The sequence below is a fragment of the Triticum aestivum genome, chromosome 5D (genome assembly GCF_018294505.1).
Source record: "Triticum aestivum cultivar Chinese Spring chromosome 5D, IWGSC CS RefSeq v2.1, whole genome shotgun sequence".
Taxonomy (NCBI): domain Eukaryota; kingdom Viridiplantae; phylum Streptophyta; class Magnoliopsida; order Poales; family Poaceae; genus Triticum; species Triticum aestivum.
In genome coordinates, this window is record NC_057808.1 from 371,141,118 (window position 1) to 371,157,204 (window position 16,087).

Genomic DNA, 16,087 nt, shown 5'->3' on the forward strand with positions numbered 1-16,087 from the left:
TACCCCGAACAAGCCCCTCAAAGGATTATTTTCCATAGTAACAAGTGACAGTAAATTTCAGCACACTATATAAATGTTTCCTTACCAATTTCCACTTACCAAAGGCGCTTCACTCGCCGGCAACGGCGTCAGACAAGAGTCTTGATGACCCACAAGTATAGGGGATCTATCGTAGTCCTTTTGATAAGTAAGAGTGTCGAACCCAATGAGGAGCAGAAGGAAATGACAAGTGGTTTTCAGCAAGGTATTCTCTGCAAGCACTGAAATTATCGGTAACAGATAGTTTTGTGATAAGACAAATCGTAACGGGTAACAAGTAATAGAAGTAAACAAGGTGCAGTAAGGTGGCCCAATCCTTTTTGTAGAAAAGGACAAGCCTGGACGAACTCTTATATAATGCAAAGCGCTCCCGAGGACACATGGGAATTGTCGTCAAGTTAGTTTTCATCATGCTCATATGATTCACGTTCGTTACTTTGATAATTTGATATGTGGGTGGACAGGTGCTTGGGTGCTGCCCTTCCTTGGACAAGCCTCCCACTTATGATTAACCCCTCTCCCAAGCATCCGCAACTACGAAAGAAGAATTAAGGTAAACCTAACCATAGCATGAAACATATGGATCCAAATCAACCCTTACGAAGCAACACATAAACTAGGGTTTAAGCTTCTGTCACTCTAGCAACCCATCATCTACTTATTACTTTCCAATGCCTTCCCCTAGGCCCAAATAATGGTGAAGTGTCATGTAGTCGACGTTCACATAACACCACTAGAGGAAAGACAACATACATCTCATCAAAATATCAACGAATACCAGATTCACATGATTACTTATAACAAGACTTCTCCCATGTCCTCAGGAAAAAACGTAACTACTCACAAACCATATTCATAATCATAATCACAGGAGTATTAATTATCATTAAGGATCTGAACATATGATCTTCCACTGAATAAACCAACTAGCATCAACTACAAGGAGTAATCAACACTATGGTACGTCCATTTTGCATCATGTTTTCCTACTGTTATTTATGATGTTTTTATCCATAATAATGCTTTCTGGAGTAATTCTAATGCCTTTTCTCTCATAATATGCAAGGTACACACAAAGAGGGAGAATTCCGGCAGCTGGAAATCTAGACCTGAAAATGCTACTTCAGGCTACCTATTCTGCACAACTCCAAACAAGCTGAAACTTCACAAAGAATTTTTATGGAATATATGATGAATATTGGAGAAAATAAGTACTAGAGGGGGCCCACCAGGTGGGCACAACCCACCTGGGCGCGCCAGGGAGCCCAGGCGCGCCCTGGTGGGTTGTGCTCACCCAGGCCCACCTCCGGTGCCCATCTTCTGGTATATAAGTCATTTTGATCTAAAAAAATAAGGAGAGGACTTTCGGGATGGAGCGCCGCCGTCTCAAGGCGGACTTGGGCAGGAGCACTTTTTCCCTCCAGCGGAGCCATTCCGCCGGGGGAACTTCCCTCCCGGAGGGGGAAATCATCGTCATCATCATCACCAACAACTCTCCCATCTTGGGGAGGCCAATCTCCATCAACATCTTCAACAGCACCATCTCATCTCAAACTCTAGGTCATCTCTTGTGTTCAATCTTGTTACCGGAACTATAGATTGGTGCTTGTGGGTGACTAGTAGTGTTGATTACATCTTGTAGTTGATTACTATATGGTTTATTTGGTGGAAGATTATATGTTCAGATCCAATATGCTATTTAATACCCCTCTGATCTTGAGCATGATCATCATTTGTGAGTAGTTACTTTTGTTCTTGAGGTCACGGGAGAGATCATGTTGCAAGTAATCATGTGAACTTGATATGTGTTCAATATTTTGATAGTATGTATGTTGTGATTCCCTTAGTGGTGTCATGTGAACGTCGACTACATGACACTTCACCATATTTGGGCCTAAGGGAATGCATTATGGAGTAGTAATTAGATGATGGGTTGCAAGAGTGGCAGAAGCCTAAACCCCAGTTTATGCGCTATTCCGCAAGGGACCGAATGGATCCAAAAGTTTAATGCTATGGTTAGAATTTATTCTTAACACTTTTCTCGTAGGTGCGGATGCTTGCGAGAGGGTTAATCATAAGTAGGAGGTTTGTTCAAGTAAGAACAACACCTAAGCACCGGTCCACCCACATATCAAATTATCAAAGTAGTGAACACGAATCGAGTCAACATGGTGAAAGTGACTAGATGAAATTCCCGTGTACCCTCAAGAACGCTTTGCTTATTATAAGAGACCGTTTTGGCCTGTCCTTTGCCTCAAAAGGATTGGGCTATCTTGCTGCACTTTTGTTACTATTATCGGTACTTGCTCGCTACAAATTACCTTGCTATCAAACTACTCTGTTACTTACAATTTCAGCACTTGCAGACATTACCTTGCTAAAAACCACTTGTCATTTCCTTTTGCTCCTCGTTGGGTTCGACACTCTTATTTATCGAAAAGAGCTACAATTGATCCCATATACTTGTGGGTCATCACACTACTAGCAACCCACAGGTACCAATCTAGGGTTTTGGAATCAAGATCGAATACAAGAGATGAACTAGGGTTTGAGAGGAGATGGTGCTGGTGAAGATATTGATGGAGATTGACCCTCCCTCGATGAGAGGATCGTTGGTGATGACGATGGCGATGATTCCCCCCCTCCCAAAGGGATGTTTCCCCGACAGAATAGCTCCGCCGGAGCCCTAGATTGGTTTTGCCCAGGTTCCGCCTCGAGACGGCGACGCTTCTCCCGAAAGCTTCCTTCTGATTTTTTTTTCAGGTCAAAACACACCATATAGCCAAAGATGGTCACCGGAGGCCTGCTAGTGGGCCCACAAGGTCAGGGGGCGTGCCCAGGGGGTAGGGCGCACCCTCCACCCTTGTGACTGGCTGGTGGCCCCCCTCTGGTATTTTCTTCGCCCGATATTTTTTATATATTCCAAAAACATGCTCCATGAAGTTTCAAGACTTTTGGAGTTGTGCAGAATAGGTCTCTAATATTTGCTCCTTTTCCAGTCCAGAATTCCAGCTGCCGGCATTCTCCCTCTTCATGTAACCCTTATAAAATAAGAGAGAAAAGGCATAAGTATTGTGATATAATGTGTAATAACAGCCCATAATGCAATAAATATCAATATAAAAGCATGATGCAAAATGGACGTATCACTGGTCACGCAAATGGTCGACCCGATGACACTGGAGACGTATGCGGTAAGGGAGCTCTCGCCCTAGCTGAGGATCTTGGAGCTCAGTGCCTACATGTTGCTTCGACTGCTTGACAGTGATCAACGACATTCATCAACGCACTCGTGGATGGCCTGGAGCGGTGATTAGGGAGATCATCAGCCGTTCTAGATCTTTTATTTCATGTAACTTTGTTCATGATCGTAGACATTTTAATGTAGAAGCACACAACTTAGCAAAGCATTCTTGTAACCTAGTAGTAGGTCGTCATCTGTGGTTGGGGAATCCCCACGACCAAAATCTCGTACCCATGAACATCTCTGAATTTTAAAAAAGTGGGACAAGATTTCTCAAAAAAAATCAAATTCGACTGCTACGTCATTTTCTTTGCTATTATCCCTCTAGTTTCTATGATAGTAGGCAATTTCAACAGATGATGTAAAACTGCTGTGCCAGCAAATTTACTTCTCCCATCAACACCGTTGACCTCGTTCGCCACGAAGAAACAGAAAACTGCTTCCTTTTTTGTCTCGGCACCGTTATGCCTTAAACATTGAAGACTTTTAGATTGAATACCGGTTCACACCCAACTCCATCATCCCTTTCTCTTATCCCATCGATATTGACATTGTCTGCCTCACCGGGGTTGATTACTCCGTGGTCCTCATCTCGGTCAAGAGCCGCAGCTTTGCCGATGTTCCTCGTTCCATTCCGGTGCACGACTTCTTGGATCTCGGCTCTATTGCCACAATACCGGTTGTCCGTTCGTAGGAGCTGCCCCCGACCCTGCTTTTGCGGTTCCTGACTCCAACGACAGACATAATGAGGGCAACAGTGATGGTGGCAGTGTCGGGGGTGACGCTGATTTCCCTAGCGGCATGGAGCCAAACCTCTACGCCCCGTCACCTCCACCGATTGATGATGGCCACAACAGCCATGATGTGCAGCTTCCGGCAGCCTCACCAATTTATTTACTAACAAAATATGAGTAAACATGACCCTATGACTCTGGTGATTTATAGCTTCAGTGGTATGATAAGAAGTGCTCATATGTGCTGGTAAAGATTCAATGTAATATTTTATGTCTTTTCTCTCTGTTTTACTAGCTTTTGTTACCTATATCTATTCTAGTTTCCTTTGCCATATTTAAATAAGATAATGAGCTTATCTTGAAATGTAAGCATTGTTATGGTATTATCAACATTTGTATATATGAATGATTTCCATTTTGCTACAATTATTTTCCTTTACATACTTCAATCTAACATATCTTTAAGAAGAAAAACAGGTACAAAGCTTTTGAATCCTAATATGAAAAACTACCAAACTATGGCATCCAAATACTATCAAACTTAGGTGATACTTTGCGCCTTGTTGCGGGAATCGGTTGAATATATTTCAGTGAGATTTGATTGTGTGCAATATAGATATTTTGATTAACAACACGTCAGCAAAAACTTAAAATACATAGGACTTGTTATATTTGATATGTATAGTTGTAAAATATTTATTGAATATAAAAAACTTTCATGAATTCACAAAATATTCACGAATTCATTTTTTGCAAAATTAAGGAAATGTTCGTGAATTCAAAATATGTTCGCCGATTCCAAAAATATGCACAAATTAAATAAAGATTGTCAATTTAAAAATGTTGTTCACAAATACAAAAAATGTTCGCAAATTCATTTTTTTGCGAATTAAATAAATGTTCTCAAATTCGAAAAAAAACTCTCATATTAAAGAAAAGCTCACAAACGCAATTTTTTTTGTGAAATTCAAAAAAGGTTCAGGAAAATGCAAAAAATGAAGGTGAATTTCAAAATGTTCATGGAGAATTCCTTTTTGCAAAATTTTAAAAAAATGCAAAATCATGAACAATATAAAATAGCAAACATTTTTTTTAGTTTTGAACAGGATTTGACAACAGTAATATTTTGAAAATATGTGAATAAATTCTGAAAACAGGAATAATTTTTAAAAATTTTGAAACTTTTAAACACCTTATTTTTAAAGCATTATCAGTTTTTGAAACTCTGAACAATTATTGAGAATTTGAACATTTTTATGTGTTTTTTCTAAATTCGAACATGTTTTGAAATTCTGAGCAAATTTCAAGAAAATCATTTTTTTTAATATCACGAACATATTTGAAAACCCAAATATTTTTTGAATATGTGAACTCCTTTTTTGTGAATTTATGAAAAAAGGAAAAGAGCAAAGATAAACATAAAAATGAAAAGACAAAAAAAAAACTAAAACCTAGTAAAGGAAAAACCGGTTGAGGATTCTTTTACAAGGTTTCCATAACCGACCAGAAACCTTTCCCTGAAACCAGTCGCTACGCTCATCTCACTTGGTTTTAATCGACCGGCCCAACTTCCTAGCGTAGTCTTAGCGATGTACAACATTTGCTGGAGTAGAACAATTCAAGAGAAATTGCGGGTGTAGAACTCCCTGTTTCTCGAAGGAAAGGCCGTCCTGGGATGCGAGAGCTATGAGCCTAATTGGTTTGATGCCAAAGGTTGACATGCCAGAATTTTGCAACTGCCAAATGTTGGCTAGAGATTGGTTGCATACCAATTTCTGTTGCCAATCTCACAAAAGATTACCAAATGCTCGCAACTTTTGATTTTGCCAAATATTGGCAATGCCAAATGTTGGTAGCAAACGAATCAACCTCTATATCTTGCTTTAAGCGAGATGGCAGCCAATTTCTGTTGCCAACCTTGTTCGTTCATTCGAACTTTTCAGTTGTGGCTTTGCTTTTTTTTTGCCACGGACGTTTTTTTGGTTCTTTGTTTCTCCGCTGGGTTTCTTTGTTTTTTTTGGTTTTCTTTGTTATCATTGGTTTCTTCATTTTTTTATTTTTTATTTTCTCATTGTTTTCTTCCCCTTTTCACGTTTTACCGGTTTTCTTTGTTTTTTCACAGGTTTCTGGGGTCTTTTGTGTTTTCGTTGTTTTTTCTTGCTTCTCGCTGAGTTTTCTGTTGTTAGCCATTACGCCACAGCCGGGTTCGTGGTAACATAGGATGCGCATCCTACTTGAGGGAAAAGACACATTTTTTCGTTTTTTGTTTGGTTTTCTTATTTCTTCTCTATTTTGTTTTGCTTTTTGTTGTTTATACTTTAGTTTTCTTATTTTCTCTTTCTTACTTCTTTTGGTTTCTCTTTGTTTCTTTCGTGCTTTTCTCCATTTTTATTTTCTTTCGCATTTTCCTTCTGTTTTTCATGGTTTTTTTGTTTATTTCTTTAGTTTTCAATATTTTTTCTTTGTTTCTTTAAGGAGTTCCACTATTTTTCCATTTTTTTCTTTGGTTTTGATTTTTTTCCTTTTTTACTTTAGTTTGTTTTTCGATTTTCATATTTTTTTTCATTTTTCTTTCTTTCTTTTGGTTTTCATTCTACATTTTTCGTATACGTAAAGAACATTTATCTAACACACATTTAATTTAACATTTGTCAAATATGATTTTAGCATTTTTAATACATGATCAACATTTTTCTATGCAAATTTTAACATCTTTAAATGCTTGATTAACATTTTTCAAATATAAGATTAACATTGTTTATGAATACTTGGTCAACATTTATTCCATACACACATTAAAAAAATTCAAATGCTTGATTAATATTTTTCTTATACAAGATTAAGAGTTTTTAACACGTGGTCAAAAAATTTATACTCAATTAACATTGTTCAAACGCTTCATTAACATTATTTTTAAATATAATATTAACACTTTTTTATAAATTTTCAACATTTTGTATAATTTATCATTTTCAAATGCTTCATTAACATTTTACAAATACAATTTTATCATTTTTCAATACAAACGAGGATTTATTTTTTTGAATACATGATCAACATTTTTTCTATATATATTTATTATTTTTTAAATTCTTGATTAAAATGCTTAAAATACTTGTTTAACATTTTTTAAATACTTTATTAACATTTTTTAAATATATGATCAACTTTTTGACACACATTGTATATTGTTTTGTATATATTTTCCGTACACATGTGAAACATTTTCTCTATACACATTCAACATATTTCAAATGCTTGGTTTACATTTTTTTCAATTTTTTATGCAAAGTATTTTTTTAAGAATATTTGGAAGAAACGAAAGTAAAAAAAGAAAACGAAATAAAAAACATGAAAAATAAAGAAACGAGGCTCTGGTCTCCCGCGTGGCTGGCTGGCCCATCTGGCGCGGCCCCGTCCCGAGGCTTTCCTCTGTTGCCGCGCCGCAGTCCGCGCACCCTCGAAAAAAAATCCCCAATCTCCATTTCCCAGCTCTAACCCTAGACACAGACCGCCCGTCGCTGCCGCTGCGGCGGAATAGGAGCCTCTGCCGGCGAAGCGAGCCTCGCGACTCGCGGGCTCCAGGGAGGAGCTCCGTTGGTCTTTGGCGTCTTGCAGGTCGACGCGGTGGCGGTGAGCTCCGACCCCCTTTTTTCCCGCCCTCAAGTTGCCGAGCGCGCACTCGCAAGCTTTCCATCTACTAGCATCCGTCAATCGATTCATGTGAGCATCATTTTGTTCCTTCGCCTGTCTTGCTGTTCCACGGTGCCGGAATACAGCAGAGATCTGTCTAGACATTTGCATACTGCCTACCGTAGCCACTGAAATTCACAAAAGGTGCAGCAAATTGCTGTCTGTGAGACTGTGACTGGTCCTCTTCGTCGCTGATGCAGTTTTGTTGCATGATTCCGGAGTCTGTGCGTCTTTTCTAATGCCAAAAATGCATTACCTGCTTGTTTTTTCCAATGTCTCAATGCAAACTATTTCTAATTGGTATGGTTGTCTTGTCGCGCTGATGCCACATTTTGTTGTGCGTTGTGTTTTAGCGTGTCGTACTCACTTTGCGTTTCATCTATGCATGTTGATATGTGTATCTCATCGTGCTTTTAGTTTTAAGCTAGCTTGTTTTTTCAACTTTGTAGGAATCATATGTATATCGATTTGTTTATGGTTATTAATCAATAGCATCACAGGGCTCCATGTTTGCTACAGGTGGTGCCACTTATTTCCTTCTTCACCAATTCTAACTTCTAAGTAGATAAATTAAAACATCTGTTACACTTTTACCTAAACCTCATATTGTTTTCCTGCAAATTACTTTACTCATATTCTTTACTAAGTTTTCCCTATTGTTTTTAAATGTGTCTGCAGAAGGATTTGGTACCTAGGCTTCCTCAAGAGACTAGATTGCTTACCATGGTTTCTGAGGAAATCAAACCAAAGAAGCAAAGAGATGAGGAGTGCATTATAAACTGTCTCCCAGGAGAACTCATTGAGCGGATATTTTTTAAGCTTCCAGTGAGCACTTTGTTGAGGTGCACTGGTGTTTGCGAGCAATGGCACAAAATCATCCGAGGTCCCCAGTTTGTCACATCACACCTCCAGCATGCACCCCATTATGCCCTTCTGTTCTTCCCACAAGAGTCGGTCTCAGGCGAGCCCCATCCTGCTGATGCTATCCTGATTGATGAAGCCTGGTCGCTGTCGACATATGCAGTGCCAGTGATTGGGCCTGATGATTTCCTTTGTGGTTCATTCAATGGGCTTCTTTGCTTATACACAAAGTCATCAACACTCAAGATAGCTAATCTTGCAACCGGTGAATTCCTGCATCTTGAGAAACCTGTAAAGAATTTGAGGGGTGATCACTTCTTGTTCTACAACTTTGGGTTTCACCCATTGACAAAAGAATACAAGATTACACACTTACTTGGTGATTCCATCGAGGGTCGCCCTCGCCCCCATAATAATAACAGATTCAGCGTCGTTCAAGTTTACACGCTTGGTGATGAGAAATGGAGGGATATCAAAACTCCAGAAGCCCTAAGCTTAAACTGTGTAAAAAACTCTGGAGCGGTCACTATTGACGGAACACTGTATTGGCTAATTGAAGACGTGGTAGCTAGCTGGCAGCATGCAGTTATGACCTTCGATCTCTGTGGAGAAAGTTTTGCACAGATACAACTGCCTGCAACTAAACCTGAAGATTTTGCCGCTGGTGGTTCTCGTCGGTATTGGATCAGAGAGATGGATGGCAAGGTATGTGTAGCGACTGCTCAAACCTGTCCTTCTCTGCCCAGATGGCTTGTTGGTAAGCTGCAGATCTGGGAACTTGAGAACAAAACAGAGCAAAGGTGGATCCAGAAGTACAATATTCAGTACTCGCCAGATTACATTCCGGGTCCAAATTTGGTTCATGGGGATAAGATCATACTGCAACGTTGCGATGGCAACCTATATTCCTATGAGTTGCTCGGGGAGAACTTCAATACTGAACTGTGTAAGATGGCAAAGCTGTTAGATTTCAGTCCCCACAAGCCTGACAACATGCAATCCTATATCTGTGTGAAGTCACTTGTACGTTTAGATGTATACAAGAAGACTGCCATTGTGCGTAGGCCAAAACAGCGGGAAGGCTGGGAATTGAAGAAGTGGGAGGCGTGGGAGCATGAGCTCTCTGAGAATGAAAGAATGTGGAGCGACACTCACCGAGATGAGCACAAGGAAACTGTATGTTTGCTGAATTCAAATTTAGCTTAACTAGAATTTATTATTCTGGAAATTTTAACAATATCAGAGTTGCTGTTTTATAGGCCCGTGCGCAACGCTATCGCATGATGATCAATAATCTGCTGCCGCATATATTGGATGATACGATTCGACAGGAAATCAGCATGAACATCAATCAAATATCTCCAAACTTTCCAGATCAGGTAATTCTTTGTCTAAATGGAAGTCAGCATACGTTTTATTTTCATATTATGTTTGAATGGTCAGTTAATCATCTGAAAAGGAGAAAACATAGTGTTCTTTAATTAAGTACTCCCTCTGTTTTTGTATACAAGGCCACTTCATTATTATTTTTCATACTTTTGACCATTAATTTTACCAACAAAATGTTAGGTATATGCCACAAAAAGTATGCCATTGGATGCACATTTCAAAGAACTTTCCTATGATATAGTTTTGGTGACATATAATCAATATTTTGTTGACCAAAATTATTAGTCAAAGTTTGACACGAAAAAAGAAGTGGCCTTCTGTGCAAAAACGGAGGGAGAACACCCTTATAGCTGCTGTAACACATGTCTTGCATGAGATTGCAGCAGCCAAGGCCCATCCGTCGGCTTAATTGGGTGGCACAGAAGCAGGATTTGCAAAATTTAAATGCTCGTATGAAGAAATATAATACTATTATGAAGGTATAGTGTTTAAAATTTGCAAGTCAGATCATTGACGTCTTTTCCTTGAAACATGTCAAACTAATTAGTTAACTTGTCTGCAGGCTACGGATGAGGTAACAAGTAGTATCATTAGTATGATGGGTGGTGCTATAGAAGATCAGGTAAAAGTTTATATTTGATCTAGTATATTCATGTTTTTCATTTCGCTGGTTCTTGTCTCCTATATCCGTTTTAATCTCTCATGCAATAATTAAGCAAATTAGCTTCTTTTAAAATATAAGTAAAGTACTACCTCTGTAACTAAATGTCTTATATTTTGTTATGGGGGTAGTAATTGTATTATCTCGTGTTGTACAAATGACTGATCTCCCCTGTAATAAAATTATTTTCCATCCCATATTTTAATGATTTAATTTATGCATACACGTGTACTTTAGTTCTTTGTTTGCTTACTGTGCAAGTTGTCTAGTTACTATGTTCATTGTGCTGAGGCAGCCAACAGTCAACATTTTTTTTTTTGAGAATCACAGTCAACATGTTTTACATCAACAATAAATAGTTTTTCATCAAGGTTTGTGTAGGTGCCCTAAATTTAGGAACTGGTTTGGTTGCAAAACATTTCAAGTGTTGATTCCTTTCTTAACTTGTATTTTCAGACTTGTACATATAGATATAGGTTCTGCCAAGCTGTTAAATTTTATCATCTTTGGATGCATGCTATTATCTACAGTTCCATTCTTGTGCGTTTGCTGGCACACTTGGTGAATGATGGTTAATTGAGCATAGCTGTGCTAGCTGTGCATGGAATTAAAAGTTATTTGTTTGCTGTCAAGTAATGTAACAGAGAGGTACTTAAAAATGTTCCACATCGTACACCTTTATATAGCAGACAAATTAACATAAGAAGAATTAAGGAACACTCAGATTAGGAATCATGGACTGATTGTTAAACGCCAAATTTTCCATGTCCAATTTTCTGATTTGAGCTTTGAATATGAGCAACGACCTGGTTAAACTGTCTCTGCACCTTTAATTCTTTGAGAAAAAGAAAACAGTGCTGTCATGTTTTTTCTCGAACGGCTATTCTACCTGATCTGTGATGAAAGTACCATTGTCCTGTATTTGAACCATTACTCATGTTTCAGAAGCGTGCTTCGAGTTCAAATGCTGGCATTTCTTCTCACAATCTCAGCGAGGCCGATGATGATGTGAAGACTTTGATACCTGAGAGCCTACCGTGACATCTCAGCTCACTCAGGCTGTTGTTGAACGCTGTTTCTTTTTACCCCCGAGAGACTGTTTAGCCCCCTCTCCTGTAAAACAGTGATTTCTTCAGTACCATCTATGTGCTGTTAGATGGAGGTTGAACCCCAAGCCGTGACTTGGTGGCAGGCAATTTGGCTAGGCACTCTGGTTAGTGGAATATATGTCTTCCCATTCCAAAAATACATAACCAAATCTATGTGCTGTTGCGTTTTTCTCCATTCGAATTTATGGCGCTTATTTAGTCCACGTGACGTGATTAACATATTGTTTGACTTGAGACACTGAAGAATTTGCTTGACAGCGAGGCATTTGATCTGAAGATCAAACCAAATCTTGACAGCGTCCTGGGCTCCCTGCTCTCACGAGCTGCTGAGCCTCTTTTCGCCTCCTCGCTGTAAATGGACAGCGTCGTGTGGTAGACCCTTGACTCCCCAATGCACATTCCGCTGGTGCTTCAACTCGTTTTGCGACGTTCTTTGTGTATGGTCTTCCATGTATTTCGGCTGCGGGTAAACCGTACTCTCTCCGTCTGGAAAAGCTTGTCCCAAACTTGGTGCTAGATACATCCATATGAGGTTTACTATTTAGACCTATCTCAACATGTATTTTGGAAAAAGAAAAGAAAAAAGCCCATGGTCGGCCAGATTGGCAAACTAGCCTCCGCCCTAGTCTCGTGGAAGTTGGTTCTCCCGTGATCAGCGTGTACTGTGATTATCCGCAGCTGCCGCCGTCCATGCCCTTGCCGCCCGCCCGCCTCTGCTCTTCGATCGTGCTCATCTGCTCACCATCTGATTCATACAACGAGTCCATCTGATTCATACGGCGAGTCAGACGCAACCTAATTCGCTACTCCAGCCAACGGACTAGCCAAGGTCAAGGCATCACACTCTATTAATCCCTTCCAATTCTCATTTTGTGTCAGTGTCGAAACTATAGACCCGAATTTACTTATTTTTTTCGTGTGCTGGGATGCTATGAAGAGTGCATATCATGTACGTCTCCTATAGATTATCGTCATAATGCAAATCATCTTATTCGAGTTCCTATCTGTATCTGATGCCAAGATGTTCTGTGTCCAACTTATACAATATGGTAATTCTGAGATTGCAATTCACAAGTTATGAAGAGTTTAGGAATTGTATATAAGAGTGCTGCCAAACACTGTTAAGATTAATTTGTTTTTGACCCTCTTGCTTCCTGTTCTCAACCTACTGAAATTGTTAACATGGTTGATGTGCACCGGATTTTTTTATCAGGTTGGCTTAATTTTATCAAGTTGACTGAGACCTAGCCAAACTGGTATCCAAATCCTGACTCCGCCAGGACCCCGTACGTCTAGCATTTTTGCTGGAATCCGGTTCCCCTGTTGATTTGGAATCCAACCTGGATCGTTGTTCCTCATAACTCTCTGTATAGTACGTCATACAGACATCCCGTGTACATATATGTATCAAATCTCATGATCGTTCACTGAATTAAAAGCTAGTACAACACCAGGACACGTACTATGGATGACGTCGATTGCGAGTTGGACTGCGGCGACATCGATTGCGGCGAGTGCCTCACCGTGTGCTGCAGCAGCGCCTGCGACGGCTACGGAGGAGGCGCGTGGCCGTACTACTCCTACCACCGCCGCAGCGCCGCCGGCGACCGCTGCACCTGCCTCTGCTGCTGCCTTCTCTTGGTCATCCTCGTGGTCCTGCTCGTCGTGCCCTACTTCGTCGTCTGCCCCGCCCACGTCACCATCGAGGACGCGTCCCTCGCCCGGCTCGCCCTCGCCGGGCCCAACGGCACCGCGCTCGCCTACGACGTCTCGCTCGCCGTCGCGGTGCACAACCGCAACTGGGCCTCGCTCGCCAAGCTGGGCGCCGTCGACGCAGAGCTCCGCTTCGCCGGCGCGCGCATCGCCGGCGTCAGGATGCAGGGCCAGGGGAGCTCGCGCGAGATACAGCCGGGGAAGACGGACGTGTACCACGTCGCGGCGGCGGGGGAGAGCGCGCAGCTGGGGAGCGACGAGGTGGCGGAGTTCGTGAAGGAGAGCACGGCGGGGGGCGTGTTCCGGTTGGAGCTCAAGCTCTCTGGGGAGGTCAGGTACCCGCCGCACACCCGCGTACACAGGCTGGAGGCCACCTGCCCGCTGGAGTTGCCTCTGTCGTCGCCGGCGCTCACGAAGAAGGTCAAGTGCGTCTAAGAGCATGCATGTATAGATCCATCGGGTATGTACACCGGTTGCCGGCAAGCCATGCATGGATCGATGCGGTCTCTCGAGTAGTACATGTTACGTACCTGCAAAGAGTTTTTTTTTTATGATAATACTTGTCTCATTTATATCATAAGAATCATAGTATACAGTACAAGTCACGTACTTAGTGATTTAACAAAACTGAAAAAACAACATAACGCTAGCATTTGCAAGGACCACAAATCAAGAAATGAAAAATACAAACAAGACTGAAAAATTATCAGAGTTTGACATCAACACCTAGCATCTGCCTCTAACATCACCATAGCAGCCGCCAAAGAAAACAACGAGGACCACCTTCACTCCCGAGCTCGATGCGACTCCATCGCTGAGACGCAGCTTTGCGGACCTCCAAGGTGGCTCGTCAATAGAGGCAAAGTCATTGCCGTCGAACGAATTAGACTGGGGCAACACCTCGTACACGCCGTCGAACTCCAAATCTGGCACCGCACGACTAAGACATCGGAGGAGGAAACCATATCTGCCTGCCATGAACCACGAACCCAGCACACGATCCACCATCTTCGGCGCGCTGGAGCAAACGTCGTCACGATGGCAGAGCCCAAGGTTATAGGTCCACCACGTGGATGCCGCCGCCGCCGCACCATTCTTGCTTGAACATACTGGTTTTCAAATCCAACCCCAATGCAGATCGCTTCGTCGGAAAAGGATTTAAAGATTTTTTATTCGGCGTTGCCATCACCACCGCCAAGCCAAGATGATAAATAACCCAAACCCTAAGCTGCTAATAGTGCCCTAAACGATCCAAACGCGTGGATCCGACGACCCCCCCTCCCCATCGACAACCGTGTGGATCCGATGACCCCCTCACCACCAACGATTGAGGTCGTCGGCAGAGGGGAATTGCTGGAGGACGGTGGCAGAAGGAAACCCTCTAACGGCGGCGGAGGCTAGATCGTAAGGAAGAGATAAAACGATATCTGTCCTGGTTAGAAGAAAGAAGGAGGCGATGATTCTGGCATAGAGGAGATGATTTTGGACGACGATGTCGACCACCCAGTGTTGTTGCAACTCGTCGACAAATTTGAAGCCGACCTAAGGAGAAAGCACCGCAGATCGACGGTTAGCCGGCTTTGCATTCCGCGTAACCGAGCTCTCGTGATGATCTTGTTGAGTATCAGTGGTAACTGTATGGGAGATAGACTCCCATTTTATTCAATAAATTTTATATGTATTTGTCTCTGATTTGAACAATTATTTGGCTTCTGGATCATTTGTTGATGTATTAATTATTTGAATTTAAACATTTGTTGTAATGGAGATGATTGCTGTATTTGTATGATGGTAAAACATTTATAAGTTTGATTTATATTGTGATTCTATTAAGTTTATATATTTGAAAATCATGAATTTGCAAAGCTTCGTTTTTTTGGCGGCATCGCGAGGGCGGAACAGATCTTGCAAACTTGTCCCACAAAATTTTGCGGGACGAGTTTACATGATCTGTTCCGTTGGAGGCGTCATGGTACGGGACGGGGAAAATAGTGTATTTGCTAGAGTTGCTCTTTCTAAAATAATTATAATATTCATTTTCTTGGTTTCCTTCTGATGTGTGAAGAAAATATCACCTCAACTTGAACAAGTTTCTCTTCTTTGCCTATGCACATCGTCGACACATTAACATGCATGAACTTAACATTTACTAGTGCTTGTTCGTCTCCATAACTTAGCCGCAGGTGCTCCAGTGTACACAAAACAACAACGACCTTGGTATTTAAATTATTATGAGGGGTCGTATCATGACATCAACCCTTCTATCGTAAAACCAAACCCTAGCGCATACTTGTATTACATTAAATCGTTCATTCATTATCAACATGAACACCATGATGAAGTTTATTGTTTCTATGTCTGAGTAAACCCCCCTAGTTCTCGAGGATATGGAGGAACTAATATATGTATGAATCGAACTTCAACAAGTACATTATTTTCTTTATATGTTTGGGTTAGCTGTTCTTAGGATGTTGCATGAAATCGACCTCACAACATTTACCTATATGGACTTGAAGTATGTTACCATCATTGTCATTGGAGATGAGGATGTATTGCGGTGATAAAAACTATCTCTCTCTTTTGCGGAACTACGATAAGGGGAATAGACGGAGATCTGAGAGTCTTAAGCTGTCCATGAGGAGAC

General features: G+C 41.2%; 1 protein-coding gene across 4 annotated transcripts; it reads left to right on the forward strand.

Annotated features, from left to right (window-relative positions):
- The first annotated feature begins 7,409 nt into the window (after positions 1–7,409).
- LOC123121845 (F-box protein At3g07870) lies at positions 7,410–11,905 on the forward strand. 4 transcript variants are annotated; one of them, XM_044541920.1, is made up of 6 exons: positions 7,410–7,650; positions 8,389–9,747; positions 9,831–9,950; positions 10,344–10,439; positions 10,523–10,582; positions 11,567–11,905. In XM_044541920.1, exons 2-6 carry the CDS (start codon positions 8,434–8,436, stop codon positions 11,660–11,662), a joined length of 1,686 nt encoding a protein of 561 aa, XP_044397855.1. In that variant the 5' UTR covers positions 7,410–7,650; positions 8,389–8,433; the 3' UTR covers positions 11,663–11,905. The 4 variants fall into 4 exon arrangements, with proteins under 4 accessions (XP_044397855.1, XP_044397856.1, XP_044397857.1 ...); XM_044541921.1 differs by having other exon boundaries at positions 7,470–7,740; positions 11,570–11,905; XM_044541922.1 differs by having other exon boundaries at positions 7,470–7,740; positions 10,347–10,439.
- Positions 11,906–16,087: the final 4,182 nt, after the last annotated feature.